Source organism: Kwoniella dejecticola, chromosome 6 (assembly GCF_000512565.2).
Source record: "Kwoniella dejecticola CBS 10117 chromosome 6, complete sequence".
Lineage (NCBI taxonomy): Eukaryota > Fungi > Basidiomycota > Tremellomycetes > Tremellales > Cryptococcaceae > Kwoniella > Kwoniella dejecticola.
Window position 1 is genome coordinate 425272 of NC_089306.1, and position 20421 is coordinate 445692.

A 20421-nucleotide genomic window follows, 5' to 3' on the forward strand; every position below is an offset into this window, starting at 1 on the left:
AGATGACCGTGCCTGGAACGATATCAACCGCTTGCCCCGCTTCGCATCCATCTGCATCTGTGCACTCCATCGTCCATCGTTCTCAACGCCTCTCATTCCTCGATTCTCTAGCTACTTTCATCAATCTCAGCATCTCATACAAGATACGACTCTCGTCTAGCGCACGACCATCTTGCACTCGATCCGCAAATTCGACAAAAGTAGCCGAACGCTGACGACCGAATCGTATTGGCAACATGTCCGACGATGAATTCATGATGGACGTGAGCTATCCTCGTTGCTCGGCCCCTGTATCCTCCAGCGGCACTGTAGTGGTACATAGGTGGAAAACTGACAATCGTTATTCTTATCGTCCAGGACGCTGCCGATGATGAAGTGAGCTCTGCATTGGCCTGCAATCTGTACCGCCGCTCGCTCAGCTCATCAATGACTTTCTAGGAGTACGATTTCGATTATGACGATGACGAAGATGAAGAAGAGATGGACGGTGCTGGAGATGTGGAGAATCAATACTACAAAGCCAAATGTCAGCTTCAATGCAGCATCTCATCTTCATATGAGGAAGCACAGTCCAGCTGACGGTCTATTCGATCATAGCGTTGAAAGAAGATAATGCAGAAGCCGCTTTGAAAGCTTTTAGAAGTATCATCGATGATCAGCCTGAGAAGGGTGAATGGTTAGTAATTCAAATTCTCTCAGTGCTCTTGAGCTCGGGCAGTGTCGAAGTGCTCCACATCGCGCTACCCGCATCCATCGCTGATTTGTGCTTGATCGAACACGTAGGGGCTTCAAAGCATTAAAGCAAATGACCAAGATGAATTACCTCCATCTACATAGACCTGAGAAAGCCATAGAGACATATAGAGAATTGCTAGGGTACACAAAGGTAAGCTGGACTGTGCACAATCGTTGTAACAGCGCTGATCAGCTTGCACTACACAGACCAACGTAACGAGAAATTACGCTGAAAAGTCGATTAATAATATACTTGATTACGTTGGCGGAGAAGGAAAGGTCAGCTCGCTTCCTTTGTGCGCTGGCCAGAATAACAAGCTGATGCAATATCTAGCACGCTGCACTGTCGCCACAAGTGCCCTTGGACACACTGGAGGAGTTTTACGAGGCTACAAGAGTCGCATGTGAAGAAGCTAAAAATGAAGTATGTTCAGCTATTCAAGGTTCATTCGTGAGCTCAGCAGCTGAATGAACCCGTTGTCGAGTAGCGATTGTCGACTAAATCGAACCTGAAATTGGCCAAATTGTGGTTAGATAGGAAGGAGTACACAAGGCTGGCACCTGTAAGTCGTGATCCTTCTTCTTCATACTAAACAGCCTAGCTCACACTTGCAAACAGATCCTCAAATCTCTTCATGCTACTTGCGCTCCAGTCAACGGATCAAGCTCTTCGGATGACCAATCCAAAGGGTCACTATGTGAGCTAAGGTTCTCTGGTTCCTTGTTCGAAAATCAAAGTAAGCTGATAGCTTTGATAGTGCTTGAGCTCTACGCGATCGAAATTCAGATGTATAGCGATTTGAAGGAGAATCGAAAGCTCAAAGTAAGTGGCTTTCCCATCTCATTTGCATCTCAAAGCTCAGTCGCCTCAGAAAGCTCACCTGCTGCACATAGGAAATATACAACGCAGCCATGCAGGTGAAGAATGCGATTCCCCATCCAAGGGTCATGGGTGCGATCAGGGAGTGTGGTGGTAAGATGTGGATGATGGAGAGTGAGTCAGCTGTCAGATCCTTCCGCACACGGTCCAGCTAGCTAAATGATACCACCGGCAGAGGCATGGGCGAAAGCCTCGACGGATCTTTTCGAGTCATTCAGGCAGTATGATGAATCCGGTTCAACGCAAAGGATACAAGTGCTCAAGTATCTGGTCTTGACGTATATGCTGATGGGAAGCGAGATCAATCCGTTCGATTCGCAAGAGACAAAACCGTAAGCTGCGTCGACGTTGCGAATATCGCAAATATAGCTTATAGGTTCAATACTGGTATCCAGATACAAAAATGATCCTCAAATCATCGCTATGACCAGCTTGGTTTCGGCTTACCAACGAAGAGATGTGAAAGAGGCGGAAAAGATTTTGAAAGGTAACCTCCCTCTTCATGGCCTCCGCTCTAAACGATATGCCGGGGGCTGACTTGTTCGTCCTTGTACAGCTAATCGGGCTACAATAACGGGCGATGCATTCATCAATTACTTTGTGGACGATCTGCTCCGATCACTGCGCACTCAGTACATCATCGACATCATTAAGCCGTATACTAGGATGGAACTCGACTCTTTGGCTAAGGTAAGCTGAAGAGGCGTAAGAGAACGCTCACTAGCTGATGGACGCGGACAGACCCTCAATATCCCCCGTGGTGATGTCGAGGAGCTCGTGGTATCGCTCATATTGGATAACAAGATCAAGGGGAAGATTAATCAAGTGAACGGCTTACTGATATTGGACAGATTGTGAGTCGCCTCAGTGCCCTTTTTAGTCCTGAGGCACCGTAGCTGACGGCTTTTGGTTTATCGTAGCAATGCAAGCTCAAGAGAAAGGTATCAGGCATTACATGACATGTCAACTCAGCTGGAGTTTTTAACAGATAAGATCGAAGCTGAGAAATTGACAAGAGAGGGAGGCCGAGTGGGAGGATGGCCTGGCGGTCTTCCTGCCTTTGGATAATTCAGATATAGTCTGTTTGGAATCTGGACTAGACGATTTGACACACGATGATGACAACGTTGTAGTATATGACGAAGATGAGGATATCATGCATGTATCATACGAGTACGTAGGACTACACGCACCGTTGTCGTCTTGTCGTCAGTTTATGTCCAGGCTCAGCACGGACCTTCCTCTGAAGGACAAGCTGAAACGTTAGTGTATTTTATCTGCGCAAAGTCAAAGGTACCCATATCGTCATGTCCATCAGTACACGTCATGTCGAGTAGATCTGCTAGGTACTGAGAAAGTCCAGTCAACTACACTCGAGTTGACTGGATAAGCATATATAAGATCCGAAAAGTAAACATCATCAACTTCCTTCTTTTCTCTCGTCCTTTCAATCGTTACTCTCTCCTCTCCCAAGCAACAAGTAACGATACGACACTAAACGATCCACTGCATAACAATACAGAAAAGAAAGTCAGATCAACCTCAGCATGTCGGAGGAACACGATCACAGACAGTTAGGAGGGTACAGAGCGTGAGCCTTTACCTTTGCAGGGGAAGAGGAGCGAAGACGGTCAAGCATGAAAAGCTAATGCTCATTCTTTTCATTCCCCTTTCGTGTTCCCGTTCTTCCTGGAAATGCCTGTATCAATAGCACGCTGCACAATCCTAAGGTGAGTTGTTGATGAACAGTCAATTCCATATGACTTGATTCATTTCAGATCCAGTGCAAACGCCCGCTCAGCTGATTGACCTCCCTTTCGATTACATGAATAGACATCCCCCGAAGCCAAAGCTCACGCAGCTGCCGTCCTCACTCAACACGGCGTAAACCTCGAGAACGAAATTCCAATCGCCACTTCCAAGCTTCCCCTCGCAGCTGAAAATGCTCTTGAAGCAGGCGCCGTCCCTGCTCATGTATCAGATACCAAGGGCAATGGACATGGGGATCCTCATGAAACCCTCGACGGGAAAGATGCGGAGCACGAACATAGGGTCTTAGGAGGGTACAAAGCGTAAGTACAGTCCGGCGCACAAGCTTATGATAGAAACGATTCGATGTACAACGGCTCATTTCACTGACTCTGCTTTCACTCTACTTTACGACCTCATCGTAATTATCGGTCGCGTTCAACTGGATAGGACTCTGCATAATGACAACACCTCTGAGGAAGCTAAAGAACATGCCGCGGAGGTGCTCAAGCACGAACATCACGTAGTGGGTGGATACAAAGCGTGAGTGCACATAATCAATTCGCAGTTCAGATTCAGAGATTCAGAAGGGTCAGATGCCACAATCACAACAACGATCAAAATACGACATTGACAGCTAATAAATGATAAAACCTGTTTCGTAGGACTTTGCACAATCCCAATACCTCCGAAGGAGCGAAGTAACATGCGCAGGAAGTCCTCAAGCAACACGGGGTAGAAGGCGTTTGATAAATCCTTCCCCACTAGAGACTCGGTGGAGAAGGGAAGTATGACATGACAAGCAGACGATGAAGGGAAAATATCTATTGTAGCATAGAGCGATGATGATTGACGCGCCATGTATTGCAATCAAGTACAACTTCGTGCATGTGCATGTGCATTGTGAAGACAGTAGACAAGTTGGGGGCTTTTGTGCATGGTCAATCGAGTGTAAATATATACAATACAGTCCGCAGTGTCCTAGAACATACAATTCAAGTGTTCAGCCGTCTTTACACTGCGAATATGAGTTAAACATCCCATACAGTATTTTCCTTTCCTTCTTTTTGAGGTCGTTCCGAATGTCGCCGAGTCCGCTGAACCTTTATACAATACAAGAACAATAGATTTATTTACCAGGTCGAAGTCCCCTCCAAACCAATAATCCACCAACAACCAATACCCCGGTGAACACATAAAAGACCCTTCCTTCCCCCTTTCTATCGCTGAGCGGATCATGCGGATCTACCGGGGTGGATAACAGATCCCGGAGCGGGAGGAATAAGATGGCGATGAAGAAGTTGGTTATCCAATTTATCGATAATGATAAGCTCGAGACGGCCTGTATTGCCTGTGTAGTGATGCAGCGTTATCAGCGCGTCCGGTGATGCCCAGTAAGCGAAGCAGCTGATCATCTCAACAATCGTACGATGATTGTGGAGCAGGATCTTGTTGGTTGGTAAATAAGCTCACCGGAGAAGGAACCAGCTCAGAGACCAATAAAAACGGTACGGGACCCAGACCGATTGAGAACGACGCTATGAATGCCACGATGGAGAACGCTGAGAGGTGTTGATGGCTGTTGTTCAGGCCGATCGCAAGGAGAGTACTGGTGCTTGTCATTCCGCCAATGGAAAGAAGGAGCAGAGGTTTTCTGCCTAGTCGCTGCATAATGACAAGTTGGATGTCGAAAAGCAAAAGAAAAAATAATCAGTCAGCTTGATTAGCACTGTGATGGTGTTGCACATATGCTGTACCGTACTACACTATAATTGGCTGAGGTGAGAGACGGCTGACTCACATCCATGAGGAAAATAGCAGGTAAAGTCATCACAGCATTAACGACCGTAATCCCAACGCCGACTACACCAGCTGAAGTCGGTAACAAGGGACGTAGCACGGGAGTGGAGTAAAACATTACTGCGTTGACCCCGGATAGTTGTTGAATAGCCATAAATGCAGCCACTAAGATGGCGGGGCCACGAAGCGTGGGATTGCCCATGATTGAATGTAAGCTAAGTTGCTCGGATGGTACTAATTTGGCGGGGGAGGTAGAGGGACCGAGGAGTGGGGAAGCTGCTAAATTGCAGAATCCGAGCCCTCTGTTAGCAAAGACCAGACCGTGTGTATGAGATTGATATTCTAGAAGTCGGGTACGTTCGACTGACCTTCATCTGCACTTCTCACACCTTCTCTCGATACACCACGTCCATCTGCGCCTGCACCACCGCCCTCTTCGATTTCCCCTTGCTCCTCGTCGAATATCGTCGTTGTAGTAGCTTGACTTGCATGGTCGTGTGCCTTGTCGTCCGGCGAGGTGAGAGAATGAGAAGTGATGATTTGGACCGCAGCTATTACGCCTGATACAGCTACAACGTACCTCCAGCTTCCTGGCACATCTCCTTTCTGAATGTTACAGAACATTCCTCATTAGCTCCTATTATCCTGAACTACATATTTTCAAAATAGGAGAGAAGAGGTAAGCCCACCTCGCCTGTCAGTAGAAGACCGGCTATCTGAGCGGAGCATATACCCAGAACAATAGCTAGCTGATTCATCGTTCCTATCGAGCCCGATCTACTCGCTAATTCAGGGGAAGATCTAGCGATCATTGACAGATAAGGAGGCACGAGGCAGATAGCTATTCCCGATGAGATGCCGACGACGAATCTACCGAATTCAGGATGAGACATCAGACATCAGACATCAGACATCAGATAATGGTTATAAGTGACTCGGGGAATTTGGAGTCGAGAAAGTAATTCAGAGCTCACCTTCCTAGAGCTAGTAAATACCAATGCGGAGCTATACCCATACCCAACACTCCTACAAGGTTGAGATACCCAGTCCATGAAATACCACCCTTTATACCTTCTTTCTCTACGACCCACGAGCTTGACAGACTGCCGACCAGGCCACCGATGGTGAAGATGGCAGTGACGATACTGTATCGGCTTGAGTCGAGGTTTAGGCAGATGGGCAAGCGCGATGGAAGGGGGTGAGCTGGGGTGATGCATGTTAAGGAATTGACGGGGAAGTTGAGCTCGGATAGATGATACCCGTCTACGCACAAATAACCCATCAGCTTGCACATTCTTACGTATTGGGGACAGATGGACACTTGAGAGACTGGGAGATAGCTTACAATACCATGATGACCTATCATCCGCAAAAGAGGTCAGTAATTTATACGGAGCGAAGAATGATTATACCTCGGAGCCAGCTCACACACAAGCCCATACTATCGAGATCATAGCACCCTTGTCGCTCATCTTGCCTGTAGATGCGAGCCTGCTTCTCAGTCCTTGGTAATTCAGTTTTACTGATAGCTAGATTGGTCGCTATCCTTAATAGTCTCTGAGATAGACGTTGTCGAGGAGCAAGACGTTGTGTGGTTCCACCGGTTATTCACCTAACCTGCTTTCTATAGTGAGAAATGAGAAAAGCGCCACATGCACATAATACCGCATAACACCGTCAACTCACCTCCTTGCTCTCCTCGCTTCCCCCCTCTCGCCTTCAATTCAGCTCTCGTCACTCTGACATCTTCTTCCCCAAGCTACCATTAATCACTTCAACCTCACCAAAAACAACAGCTCAAAACGCACAGCACAGCACAATGTCCGACCCCAACGACGGTATGTCTCACACTCTCCGCTCTGTTTTCCGCCTTCAGATCTCAGCGCCTCAGCTCTTCAGCAAACCGGTTAAGTAAACGCTTCGCTCTGGCAATCTGCGCGTAAACGGCACTTCAGCCAGATGTTCACAATTATACTCCTCGCCCCCTTCATGTGATATGTTGTATCCAGCGACGCGAAAGTTTCTGCGGACGACTTCAGCAGCTCTCCCCGAATCTATTTCAGCCTTTCCAGTCATATGAGAAGGGATTCTTGTTTCGACTGTCGCCTTCGTGCTCCCTCCGGCTTTTCGCCTTGCATTATTGTTCAATACCATATCAGAGCACTCCAGTCGCACAATATCACTCTACATCTATTTCTGTCCCGCCCCGTCCAGTCCAACCGCTTTCTTTGTGGCGTCTCATGCTCGACCTCACTGCGACACAGCACAACTGACCGACCGAAACCACTGACAACGTCCACCTTTCAACATAGTATGGCAACGAGACCGAGAGGGTTCACCCCGACGAGATGACCCCGATCGATCTCCGCGAAGAGACAGATCCCGAAGTCCAGTCGCCAAGTCCAACGGTGATGGTCGAGGCAGGTGAGTTACTATATCAGCTAAAGGGGAATTCTTTTGAGATGGAGAGAAAGCTGAATGATTTCGCGGATGTAGACCTGACGAAGGAGCTACCCAAAACCAAGGTAACAACCTCCACGTCTCCGGTTTGCACAGAAGCGTAGACGAACCCAGACTCAAGGAGTTCTTCTCGTCCACTCTCGGCAAAGTGAGTGCATGACACAAGATATCTTGTTTAATTTGGACTGACGGAACATCCCTTGCAGCCTGTTGTCAAAGCTCAGATCATGCTCGATCCCCACTCTCGTGAGTCGTTGCCGAGTCGAATGAGAGGAGTACAACCGATACTGATGACGATGACGCCCTTGTAGAGGAGTCACGAGGATTCGGTTTTGTGATGGTTGAGACTTCCGAAGATGCTCTGGTTGCGATTGAGAAGCTCAATGGTCAACAGCTTGAAGGCAAGACTGTCACCATTGCTCATGTGAGTTGACTCTTCGCGACACTGCTTGTCTGCTGGGCAATGATTGCTGAGTACTCTGATGCGCAGGCCCGACGAGGACGTGCCAGAACTCCGACTCCCGGAAGATACCACGGTGTCAAGGTCGAAACTGCTCCCAGAAGCTACGGGGGCGGCTACGACAGACCATACCAGCCCAGATCGTACGATTCTAGATACTCCGACCGAGGACCTCCCAGATGTGACCTATGTCCTTCGCGTGGGGTTCGAATTTTGCTGATGCCCTTGTGTGGAAACTCAGACGACGACAGGGACAGAAGATATGATGACCGACGAGATGAGAGGCGATACGACGAGAGACGATATGACGATAGACGCTCGTACAGAGATGATCCAAGAGATAGAAGAGACGATTACTACGCTTCTAGAGACCCTGCACCAAGAGACCCGTAAGTCCCCTTTCCTTCTGACAGAGTCGTCAAACTTCCCTAGTATACTGAGTGATCGGAACTACTTCCATGCTATTCGTATCACCAACTATCTTCCTCTTCATTCGTCCGATCATACTCCTCTTACATACTTGTCATTATCGTCATCGATACGGTCGTCGAATGATGCGCATGCGTCAAACCAAACCAAACACATATCTGACAAAACAGATATTATTCTTCTTACCGTAGTGAAAGAGGTTATGAGAGGCGAGATGAGAGACCTAGGTACGATGATAGAGCGCCTCGTTACGATGAGCCGTGAGTCAAGGCAACTTTTCCGACCTTAGCATGAGGCTAATGACTGTTTCCACTATAGAAAACGTTACGACGAAAGACCACGTTATTAATCACGTACGCTGCAGATAAGCTACGCGGCATACTGTCGATGGGATGAACTCTGTACTCTTCATGCATTTTCCGAATTCCGGTGGCAATCTCAATTTTTGACCGTGCATGATCGGCTGGATTGAATTGATATTTTCTGCTTTGAATCAGCTCATCGGATGGGAAGGCTCCAATCCTCATCTGAGCGAACGTTTATAGGTGTAGGTGCGTTCGAAGCATAAGCGACGATCAGCCTTGATTGGAATTCTATCTATTGACCAACGTGTCTACTCATGGGTATCGGGTCAGACCACGATATTAAGCAAGTACCGCGAAGTTCCAGACGAGCGGTTTGTTAGTCAGTAAGATAACATTCGGCTCTTCATGCACTCATGCAGTCATCGAAATGAAGGGGCATCCTTGATTCGGTCTTGTGCATGACGTGACGAATCTCAGTGGCTGAAGTGATTGTTAGAAGGTCTCGTCGGATAGCACCGCGGAAACTTCCTAGATTCTTTTCCGCGAACCGAACGAACTTTCATGAGTGTGCAAGCGTCTTGAGGTATGAGTAATGATCAGCTTCATCTGGACTTGTGTTGACCATTGGCCATTGTCCATTGACCAACGATCAACGTGTCTATTGAGACCTATTTATAAGTTGGGACATATGGAAGCTAATCAAAAATCGAAGTTGCAAACCACGTTTTTGCAGCGATTCCCGAAATAACTTCGGAACTTTTCATGCCTTTATTTGCGGAAATTACGGCTGTGTGGATTACATGCCATGCCGAATTTCCATAAATAATCTTTTTTTTTGTTTTGCCAAGGGGGAGATGGCGATGGCGTCAGGGTGAAAGGGATTGAATTAAGCATCTAGCGGCTAACGTATACATCTCATCATCTGGACTTGTGACTCTACAGCTGGGAAGCTGGGAAGTTCTGGCTCAGACGGGGTGAGGGGTAAAGATAGGAACACAGATAACCCTTTAATTTTCCTGAATGAGAAGATATACAGCACGCAGCATGCAGCATGCAACGAGCGACTCTGCTTTCGCTGCATACAGCGGATTACGGAAGTGTGGATCCCTTGACCGTTCTACGGTTCTACCAATGATCGTAGTATTATTATTGTATTGTATTGATCCTGTCCGTTCCGCATGATCCATTCCTCACCTTACTTATTTGTTGAGTGAAAAGAAAAAGAAGATTGATGAATTAGATCTTACTTCAACTCTTAATTTTTATCTGTTCACCTGTTGACATCTGACTTTGTTTGTCTTCTTGTTGGGCTATCTGATCCCTATACGTGAGTCGAGTCTTACGCAGCTCGCTCTTCTTGTGTCCTGGTAGATAGATATACGGTCTGACTTTGACGATCATACCAAAACCAGTCAAAAACAAAGTCACCTTCACCCTCCTTAACATCGGCTGTACAGCGATTATATAAGACGAGTTGGAAGACACCACGATGAGATTACCGTGGGCTAAGAAAGAGATCGACCTCGAGCCCAAGACGGGCGAGGAGCCGAAGGACTCTAATGTCCTTGAAAGGAAGATGGGCTTGAGTAAGAAGGGAGCGTGAGTCGGGTTATTTCGTCGAGCTGAAGAAAGATACCGATCATTCTGCTGACCACCTTTCGTATTTACGCATTTACGATTCATAGTATCTTCGCTGCTGTGAGTGTCCACAGCATCACCGTCCACACGTAATCAACAGCAGAATATATCTCACTCGATATTGAACGATGAGCTGGATGCTGACCTTGTTTTTTCTGTGTGACGAAAGGGTGCTTCGCTCTTCTCCGATGGGTGAGTACTCTCTCACTTTGTACCTCACTCTTTTTGCCGTCACACGATTATCATGGTGTCGTGGCGAGCATCGGAAGGACCATAGTTTGGTCATGCCAATGGGATTGGCTAAGCTTGCAAATGTCATGGGGTATTCACATGAGCTGACAAAGATTGACTTCTATCTCTTAGATACGCAAACGCCTCGATCGGTCCCGCTTCCACAATCATCAAGACCTACATCTACCCAGAGACATTCGCCAACCGACCTGTCAACGCTAGATTGTTACCTGCGATAGCATTTGCAGGTATCATTGTTGGGCAATTGTCTTTCGGCTGGATCTCAGATAAGATCGGTAGAAAGGTTAGTTTCCTTCTACCCAAATATCAAAGCATGAACCCGAGCTGGCTCTCGCTTGACCACAGAGAGTACTTTGCGTGATGCCCAGCTGATTTGACGGGTTATCATAGTTCGGAATGTTGCTCTGCACAGGAATCGTCTTTGTCTTTTCCGCTTTGCAAGCTGCATCCAAAGGCCCTGGCGCTCAGGGTACTATCAATGCATTACTGTGAGTGACTTGATCACGCCGTGTACCAAGAATACTCGCTGACAAGTCTTGACCACCTCTCTGATCTTCCTCCCCCTCCCACCTCCTCCTCGCCTGGCTCAACACCGGTTTCGAACCGCAGAGCCTACCGATTCTTGGTTGGTATTGGAATTGGAGGAGAATACCCGACTGGATCAGTAGCTGCAGCTGAGAACACGGAGGATCCTGATATCCCTAAGAAATCTCAACAAAGGCTTTTCGTACTTGGTAAGTCATGCCCTCGAAGACTTAGGCGCCAGCGGAGATTCGAGATGTATCACGTGAAGTGCTGACTCGTAAACACAGCTACGAACACCATGATTGATTTCGCCTTCGTCATCTGTAAGCGGCCTTTCGATAGTCCTCCAACCTGTATCTTGTTTGTGGTGTGCTGATTCGTTTGTTGGGATTTAGCCTACTTTGTCTGTCTTGTTTGCCTCTGGATCTTCGGTATGAACCACCTCAATGCGGTCTGGAGAGTGACATTGGGTCTTGGAGTCGTACCGCCTTTGTTCTTGTTCTACTTCCGATTGAAGATGAAGGAACCGGAGGCTTATGCTAAACACTCCATGAAGAACACTCGGATCCCGTAAGTCCGAATTTATCGACGGACCGCTCAGCTCGATTGCCTCTAGAACTTGAGCTGATCTCGTGTTCTTGATCAGTTACTGGTTGATCATCAAGAGATAGTGAGCTCCGAACTTTGTGTATAGCGACGAGGGTACCTGCTGATATCCGATGCCTATGGTAGTTGGGTCAAACTTGCTGCTGTGTCCATCACAGTGAGTTTCTGACTGTCTCCCATGTTTTCATGGGCCAAGACTGATTGAATTCGATTGCAGTGGTTCTTGTATGACTGGATCACTTATCCCTTCGGTCTCTACGCTACCCCAATCACAGATGTCGCCGATCCAAACGGTACTCTGTACACCTCTATCGGATGGGGTTGTCTGATCAATTTCTTCTATGTCGTGAGCATCTAGCAAAAAGGCTTTTCCCTATGGATGTATCCATGGCTTCACTGACCGATTTTTCCGTTCTTAGCCCGGTACTGTGATTGGAGCTTTTGTTGTTGATTGGTTCGGTCCGAAATACTGTATGATCTTCGGTCTGTGCTGTCAAGCTTTGGTCGGCTTTATTCTTTCCGGTACTTACAATTTGTGAGCTCGTCGATCTGTGTCTCTCTCTTGTCGCGCTCTCATTGACCTATAATACGGATGACAGATTGACCGAACCTGGAAGAATCGCTGGTTTTGCAATCCTCTATGGTGTTTTCTTGGGTTTCGGAGAACTTGGTCCCGGAAGTGAGTCCTGCTTGTATTTGATTCGTGAATAACAATGAATGACGATGCTGATCCCTTATTTTTGTTCATCTAGACAATCTCGGTCTATTGGCTTCCAAGGCTATTGGTCCCACCGCTGCTCGAGGTCAACTGTACGGTATCGCAGCTGCTGTCGGCAAGGTCGGCGCGTTTATCGGTACTTATACGTTCCCTCAAATCCAAGCGTCGTTCGGGTAAGCCTGAGTCTGAATCTCATCTTCCAAGATAAGCACAGGCTGACACTCAATCTCTCGCCTTCCGTAGTGAACCAGGATCATATGGGAACAACACCGGAGTGTTCTGGCTCGGAAGTGGTTTGGCCTTGGCTTCGGCAGCGATTACTCTGATCTTCATCCCCAATATCAAGCCTGATGCGATGCACGATGAGGATATCCTGTTTAGAGAATACCTTGAGGCGAATGGCTTTGATACTTCGAAGTGAGTGTCATCCCATATCCCAAGCTCCGCTCTACGGTTATCAGAAATCTTCGTATAAACCAGAACATTACCAATGCTGACGCCGCTTTGTGTGATGTAGGATGGGATTGAAAGATACCGTCTCGGACGTCGAGGGCGCTCAGATCGCTCAACACGGTAAATCCGATAAAGAGGGTATGGAGGCGACTACTGCTCCCGTCATCTAGACCATCTCAATTGGTCTTGACGATATTCCATTACCTTCATCCGACCCGACCCGACTCAAATCGCAAAATCACCAAATTATACCCTTCCTTCACTCCAAGGTTCGCATGATCCTTTCTTTCTCGATAATTATCTGACACAGCCATTCAACCTGGCCAATCTAATCAATCATCAATTTTGGTAAAATTAAACTTCAACTGTTGTTCTAATAATCATGAGTATGCGTATAATCTAATATAATCTCAAATCCAAATAACTACAATAATGTATATAATAAACCTCAAATCGCTGGTTTCCCTCTCTGTACTCGTACGATGCGGAACCATCAGCCAAGTCGGTGTGATCGCTCTTTCGATTCGACGCTGCTTGATATACACGTTTACATCGTAAAGCCTTGACATGTAGACGTGGACATAATACCATCAATAGAAAGCTACAGTATGTAATAGTACGTGAGGATGTTTATCCGCATGAGAAAGTAAGATCTCGTCGATCTCTACATCCAGGTCTGTCGCAGCTTCGATCTGTGTTGGGCATCATACCATCAGCAAGTTGTGCGTATTACACAAAAGTTGAGACGAGCCAGCACGAAGACTCGTTGGAACCTTGGATGAACGGATGAATGATTCGCTGCCTTATCCGCACTCGTGCTGGTGGTACACTTTATGGACTAGCGCTCGTAATCGCACTCGCGCTCGCACTCACAGCTTTGGCAAGTTCTAATATGGATTGACCGGCTATCAAAGCTTCTTCCGGATTATCTTTGATCTCGAAATTTATGATATGTATCGGTCGATTGAATTCGCCTCCTCTGGTCAGTAGATCTGCACACCCATCGTCAGCTTGATGTCCCGTTAACTTGTACGTCGATCTCCGGTATGATACCGATGTCTGCTCAGGACGATGACAATTTCAACGACAATCATGACTTACCATCGCAGACAGCATCATAACACCTCTCTTCGCAGGTAATCACCACATCGGCATTGACGCTCCTGAGCTCTTGCCATTTCTCCGGGGCTTTCTTGACCTTCCTATTCCGATCCAACATCGGTAACAGCCCGTTCCGACTGTACAGTATAGGATCTTTCGACTCGAGGTCCCGATATATATCGTCGTAGGGGGTACCAAAACGATAGACGTTGGGTTTGTCAATAGCGGGCCCAGGGAGTCGGACGGCTGAACCTGTTCCTGCTGATATCACGCGGAAGGAGTTTTTACTACTCGGTCAAGCATGATTGTCAGGGATCAGCGTAAACTGTCAATTGCCCCCTTGTCTTGGTGATTCCGAACTCACTTCAAAACCATATGCGCTTCCATCGAACGATTCTGCTCAACTTCATGAGCACAAGTATCTCCAACAGCACTTATTGGATTGACCAGCCGATGATGATCATCAAGAAACACTCACGTTGTTACTAGCGCATACTACGCAGAACAGTGGTCTTCTTTTACCCTTGTACGTTTCTCCTCCGTTTTGCAGCTCGCCATTACTATCTGCAGCCGCCAGAGATGCCCCGTTCGGCTTAATATCCCCTGAATGGGGAGCCGGCGGAGTAGGTACAGGTATATGTGCAGGCGGTGCAACGAAGTTTGAAGGGGGCGGAGTGGGTGTAGGTGTAGATGTCTGTTGGGTCTGAGGTCTGTATCGATTCCGCGGATCTTGTGGTCTCATTCTAGGGTCAGACGCTCCTTGGGAAATAGGCGGAGTTGCATTCCCCCCGCCTTGAGGTTTAGGCGGAAATGTCGGATGTGGTTGAGATTGCAGAGGAGGAGGGGTGTTGTATGTCTGTTGAGCCTGACGAGGATCCTGAGCACCATATTGACTTGAAGGAAGGTTGTATTGACCAGGCGGTGGAGGGAGGGAAGCAGATGTTGTTGAAGTTGAAGGCGGACGAGGGTAATTGTTTCGCCGACGTGGGTCCATACTGGGTATAAGCGTATGCTTAGGGGGTATCTAGGGGGTCAGGCGATACTCTGTGCGCCCGATGGCCAGTGTTTGAGCGGTCTATTGTTACGCAAAGAGTCAAAGAGTAGGAAGAAAACCTATTCGAAAAGCAGTTTGCGGAATTGAGACTGAGCGAGAAGGAGAATTGTCGAGGAAATGATGCCGAAACGCGGTTGACCATTTCCATCAAAATCAATTTCAACTTCAATCTCACCTCGACCTGCGACTCGTATTCTTCCCCATCATCTACCGCCTCATATCGGCATCGCTACAGCTTCCAGAGGTAGATCTGGTGTCGAGGCCACCAGCTAACCCTTCTCCATCTCGATTGCGACCATGCCTAGCACATTTATACCCCATCATCTGATTCACGCCCACCTTCCTCCTCCTCCCTCTATACCCAATGCCATTCCAGAACTGCGCATACAGTCCGACCAAGCTGTCCCGCTGACTGTCGAGGACTACGCCGAACCGCTCCATCCGGATCATGCCGTGTCCGTCATACATCATGAGTCTACCAATATCCTAGCTAGAAGCATCTATAACGGACATGTTTTGGAATTACGCTCTTTCAACACAGTAATCAGGAAAAGCAGACCCCGAGGCTTAGACGGCTCAGAGATCATCCGAATATTCTTCCCTGAACAACTTCGTACGCTATCTCAAGGTGGTGTAGTGGTCTCTAAAAGGGATAAGAGGCTGTTTGTCACAGTGGTTTCCCAGGCAAACATCGTCTACCGACTGAATTTTCCCCTTGGAACTTTCCGACCTGGCACCGAGGACAGATTCATATTCACCACCAAGGGAAACGACGACTGGTATGAGGAGTGGCAGGTTCCGGAAGATGTTGTCGTGGCCTGTAGTGGAGTGAGCGCTTGGACCGCACTTAACGAAAATATCATAATTCTAGGAGGAGGGGATGGTGGGATCGTCAGAATACATAGGTCTGGGTATTGGACACCTGGTAAGCTCGTTCGAATCGACAAAAATCCTCTTCCTACCTGAGATACTGATCTCGCTGCTGCAGATTCCGGAAGATGGTCAGCGACGCATCATCGAGCGACATCCCGTCTCCGATTACCTTCCCTCTTCTCCCGCTCAGCTAACACCGACGAGCAGATCATATCCTTTGCCGAATTTCAGAAGGGCGATCATATCCCCGTGCTCTACACCTTGTCTCGAGATCGCAAATTGCGCAGTTGGAATTCCTCAACTGGTGCTTGTCTACGGACCACTGATGTCAGGTCTACTTCTCAAGAATTAGTCACTAGGGGCTCTCAAGAAGGATCGAGCTCATCCATTGTCGAAGACGGGTCTGTCGACATGTTGAAGGTCGTTGCTCATCCCTCTTCGGCTTCTCGTTATTCTCATATCGTAATCGCCTTCGCGTCCACCCCATACAGCTCAACATCTGCCGGCTCATTCGTAATTTACCGTGCAGCTACTTCGAGCCACAGTATCAGCGATCTCGCCCCAGCTGGCGAAAAAGTCTGCTCCTCCCTCTCAGCTGGTGCCGAGATTAGAGGATACGAAGTGCTTCCACCGGTCCAATTAGAAGGTATAGATAGCGGGTGGAAGCTCTGGGTCGCATGGGACAAGAAAGGACCTACCTTCTGCGAAACGATACTTATCGACGACATATTACAGTTCAGCACGTATATCGAGACAAATGACGCTCTCCTCTTGTCGGAATGGCAACAAGATGCTTCTTCAAACGATGTAGAAGGCTTCGACGCGGCTTACTTCGACAATATCCTCAGCTCAGATCCACCTAAACCTGCTGACCCTGAAGACAACGGTGACATCCCGGCAGCCTTCATTCAACATCTCTTCCATCCCGGTCGATTCTCTATCTTGACCCTTACTACCGCTCTTGAAGATTACATACATCAATTATCCAGGAAGAATCAAGCTCAACAGATTGCTAATTCCTTCGCTTCCCTCTCCAAGCGATTTGGTGGAGTAGTAGGCAGTCAAATCGAGATGGAGTATAGCCCTCAGACCGGTGCACCGGTTGTAGACGCGTACAGGAAGAACTTGAAGCTGGACTGGCTCGGAGTATGGTCTAATGTTCGGGAACTCGACAAACAAGCTAGATGGCCTGTGAACACTACGGTCGTCGACAATGGAGTGATGGTCCTCACTCGAGAAGGCATTTCGACGTCGGTTCCGGATGACATTGTCGCTCTTGTCGATCGACTTGGCCGGACAGACATCGATCCCAACCAATTCTTGCAATTTTCTGAAGGAGCGATACGGAAGCTGTACCCTGCTCTGGCCCCACCGAAAGCACGAGCATCAGCGATCGCGATATCGATGTCGGGGTCATATATCAGCAATGTACTTAAAACACAAGATGCCGCTGAGAACACAGGTACAGCCCTTGACGACTTTGTCAATGTCACCGTCGAACGTCTTGCTACTGTCACCCATGAGCCCTCGGAAGTGATCGCTGGGGCCATTTGGGATGACTATATCGAAGAACTGCTCACTGAAGAGGATCGAACTTCCGTCAGGCGAATTTTATCGGAAAGCCCCTCTGTCAGTCGAGCGTTAGACGAGTCGCTCAATATTCTTGAACTCCCGACGGATCTTACCAATGACGCTCAAACGGACGAGATCAGCTGGTCAGGGTCAGGAAATGCCCTTCTCACTTCAGTAATCACATCCACCATCGCATCCCGCCTGTCTCTCGCCCGGAATGTCCTGCTGGTGACATTCTTCCATCTATTCGAATCCCGCGACCCGTCATATGAGGATGATGAGGGCGAAGAATTGATCGAAATCCTCGCTCGAGCATTAGCCATTTTCCACCGATATAAAGTCCTGAAATGGGTAGCGGACCAGACAGGTGAAGAAGCTAGAGAACGAAGCAAGTTGAAACGCTCCAATAAGAGGAAGACCAATGGCGGCGACGATGTCTTAGCGGAAGGTCTGGGTAGTCTACGCATGAGAGAAGGCGAAGAGGACTCGAACGTGGACTCAGATACGTTTGATCTCGGTTACTCCTTGATACACTCTCTGCTGGCGAGGCAAATGCCTCACTCAGTCACGGATGGCGGGATCAACACACTCTTCAAAACTGCTTCTTCATTCATCTCTGATTTGGGGATCATTCAGCGCGGACAAACAGATATTGGAGCTCAGGAGGCCGACATCAAATTAGCGTATAAGATACTGGTCGATGGGCATCCTCAGCTTGCGGGAGCTTTTACGGATATGTACCCTCTTTCCGCTGGTATCTCTTACGTCAAAGGCAGAGCATACTTGGAATGTGGGATGACTGAAGAAGCCGTCAAATACTTAGAAAAAGCTGCTGCGGGATGTAAAGGTGCGTTCTTATCCTAGAGTTGTCTAACGCGTGACTGACAGAGAGCGACAGATGGGTCTCTTTCTGCGATTCTCGCATCCACTACCGGTTCAAACGGACTCAGCGAGTACTATCGACATATATGCCGAGTGTTCGACGATCAAGGCGCAGACCAACCGGTCATGTACTTTGGTCAACTTGCTATCCAGTCTAATAAGGGTGATGCCGTGTCTACGAAGGATCTTTGGACGAAGGTGTTCCTCTCTAGTATCGCCTTGGGCAGATATGAGGATGCATACTCGACGCTGACCAACCTGCCATTCCTGGATCTGTAAGTCAAAGCCGCAACATTGATCCGCCTCCTGTTGTACTCAGACTTACCCCTATTGTTGCTAGGAAACGGGATTTCCTTGGACAGTTGATATCGGTGATGTGTGAGAACAATGAAGTTGGTCGACTTAACTCGCTGGGTTTCATTGGATTCCAGAAAGATGTGGAGGAGATGTTGCGATTTAAAGCGAGAAACTCGGATCCTCTGCGGTTCCCCAATTACTATAAAGTGTTATACTCGTGGCACATCGCAAGGGGGGACTACAGGAGTGGTAAGCCTGTTCCTCTTTACTATCATGACGAGAACTGATCAGATTGATTCAGCCGGAGAAATCATGTATCTGCAAGGACGGAGATTTGCTGAGGGCAGCAGCTCGAAATTCCCTGCTTTCGACCTGTCAGCTATGCAAGCCAGAAGCTATTTAGCAGCTATTAACGCCCTTTCACTTGTGGAGAAACGAAATGCTTGGGTGTCTGTGCCGGGTGCGCCGAGCAAAGCATTACGCGTGAGTGCGAACAATGAGAACAATTCTGGCATAGACTTGTGAGCTGAATGTGTAATGTGACGTAGGGTATAAAACGAAGAAAAGTTTCCAGCTATATACCGGATGAAGAATTCAGCAAAGATAAACGACCGATCGACATCATCTCATTAGCTGATATTGAGATGGAATATACGCTTGTTCTTTCTCAATTGCGATTATCGAGCCATATTCCCGATCTGCATGAACATGGTGAGTGGCTCATAGAGACCATCACTTGGGTGATTCATTTACTGACTGATCCTTGGTGTTAGGAGTGACTGTATCGCCGCAGGAAGTAGTCGGTCTCTTTATACAGCGCGGCATGTTCGACATCGCTCAGAGCTCAGCAGTCGCGCTCCAAGTGGATATGACAGATCTTTTCCAGGCTCTCGCTGCTCGATGTGTGGAATTGTCCCGTTTGTCGGAACATAACGGGTTAGTCGTAGAGCTTCGTCCTTCACAGTTGAGGCTCCGGCTATGCTCATGCTGACGATTTCGGTCCGTGTGAATAGTGATTTCTCCGCCGCTACATTCCTGCAGTCTTCCCCTGTGACATCCCACCTCCGCGGTTCGCCCTCAGCGTTATCGATAAATTACCTGCAAACAGCTCTGTCGCGGCACGACTCCGCGAAAACGAGTTGGAAATATCGCCAAGCCGTCGCTGATACTTTGTTCGAGATGAACAAGGACAAGAAGCAGAAATGGCAGATGCCCGTTTGGCTGGTCACTTGGGAGATGGACCGAGATGCGGAATCATGGATAAATAGGGCTCTAAGGTATGGCTGGGTAGAAGAAGCTTTAGGATGGTCGATCGATCTGATCAGGAAGGTGAGTCCATGTCAATATCGAAGAACCACTTGGCTTGTGTAGGTATTTGCGAGAAAAAGCTGATCCGTGGTCGGCTGCCAATTGTATAGGCTACGCCGCCTGAATTACTGCCGCCTGGTAAATCGAATTCGGCGAATATCCCATATAACCTCTTCGATAGGGTTCTAGCTGCGGCTCAAGAAGGAGATGAGAAAGAGGAAAAGAACGTACAGCGAAAGGCCAAATTATTGAAAGAGGAGATTGAGAGGCGGTTGGATGGTCTAGAGAAGATCACCCGCACAGATTAACGACTATACATACATT

The 20421-nt window shown here is 48.0% G+C and overlaps 7 protein-coding genes across 7 annotated transcripts; 5 read left to right on the forward strand and 2 right to left on the reverse strand.

Annotated features, from left to right (window-relative positions):
- Positions 1–236: 236 nt before the first annotated feature.
- I303_105038 (uncharacterized protein) lies at positions 237–2683 on the forward strand (the record flags this gene model as incomplete). Its single annotated transcript, XM_018408808.1, has 16 exons — positions 237–263; positions 358–375; positions 439–526; positions 598–676; positions 784–886; positions 943–1014; positions 1070–1159; positions 1224–1298; positions 1355–1433; positions 1494–1558; positions 1630–1729; positions 1791–1947; positions 2011–2102; positions 2172–2305; positions 2357–2469; positions 2536–2683. 16 exons carry the CDS (start codon positions 237–239, stop codon positions 2681–2683), a joined length of 1440 nt encoding a protein of 479 aa, XP_018262499.1.
- Positions 2684–3162: 479 nt separating this feature from the next.
- Positions 3163–4069, forward strand: I303_105039 (uncharacterized protein; the record flags this gene model as incomplete). Its single annotated transcript, XM_018408807.1, has 5 exons — positions 3163–3206; positions 3327–3345; positions 3449–3687; positions 3815–3907; positions 4030–4069. The coding sequence occupies 5 exons, from the start codon at positions 3163–3165 to the stop codon at positions 4067–4069; spliced, it is 435 nt and encodes a 144-aa protein (XP_018262498.1).
- Positions 4070–4493: 424 nt separating this feature from the next.
- Positions 4494–6636, reverse strand: I303_105040 (uncharacterized protein; the record flags this gene model as incomplete). The annotated part of the gene is made up of 8 exons (XM_018408806.1): positions 4494–4715; positions 4838–5029; positions 5166–5440; positions 5533–5770; positions 5854–6034; positions 6139–6427; positions 6510–6523; positions 6593–6636. The coding sequence occupies 8 exons, from the start codon at positions 6634–6636 to the stop codon at positions 4494–4496; spliced, it is 1455 nt and encodes a 484-aa protein (XP_018262497.1).
- Positions 6637–6983: 347 nt separating this feature from the next.
- I303_105041 (uncharacterized protein) lies at positions 6984–8777 on the forward strand (the record flags this gene model as incomplete). The annotated part of the gene is made up of 8 exons (XM_065969085.1): positions 6984–7002; positions 7477–7588; positions 7661–7772; positions 7831–7870; positions 7936–8048; positions 8115–8265; positions 8326–8473; positions 8705–8777. 8 exons carry the CDS (start codon positions 6984–6986, stop codon positions 8775–8777), a joined length of 768 nt encoding a protein of 255 aa, XP_065825157.1.
- Positions 8778–10307: 1530 nt separating this feature from the next.
- Positions 10308–13180, forward strand: I303_105042 (uncharacterized protein; the record flags this gene model as incomplete). Its single annotated transcript, XM_018408804.1, has 16 exons — positions 10308–10417; positions 10504–10516; positions 10626–10648; positions 10820–10991; positions 11099–11196; positions 11318–11442; positions 11521–11556; positions 11629–11803; positions 11880–11903; positions 11966–11996; positions 12057–12185; positions 12259–12374; positions 12439–12518; positions 12592–12730; positions 12801–12974; positions 13075–13180. 16 exons carry the CDS (start codon positions 10308–10310, stop codon positions 13178–13180), a joined length of 1551 nt encoding a protein of 516 aa, XP_018262495.1.
- A 420-nt stretch (positions 13181–13600) lies between these two features.
- On the reverse strand, positions 13601–15105 carry I303_105043 (RNA polymerase II subunit A domain phosphatase SSU72; the record flags this gene model as incomplete). Its single annotated transcript, XM_018408803.1, has 5 exons — positions 13601–13702; positions 13884–14002; positions 14112–14398; positions 14476–14507; positions 14590–15105. 5 exons carry the CDS (start codon positions 15103–15105, stop codon positions 13601–13603), a joined length of 1056 nt encoding a protein of 351 aa, XP_018262494.1.
- A 357-nt stretch (positions 15106–15462) lies between these two features.
- I303_105044 (uncharacterized protein) lies at positions 15463–20405 on the forward strand (the record flags this gene model as incomplete). The annotated part of the gene is made up of 9 exons (XM_065969086.1): positions 15463–16090; positions 16154–18457; positions 18509–18767; positions 18833–19038; positions 19091–19272; positions 19338–19500; positions 19563–19725; positions 19803–20118; positions 20208–20405. The coding sequence occupies 9 exons, from the start codon at positions 15463–15465 to the stop codon at positions 20403–20405; spliced, it is 4419 nt and encodes a 1472-aa protein (XP_065825158.1).
- Positions 20406–20421: the final 16 nt, after the last annotated feature.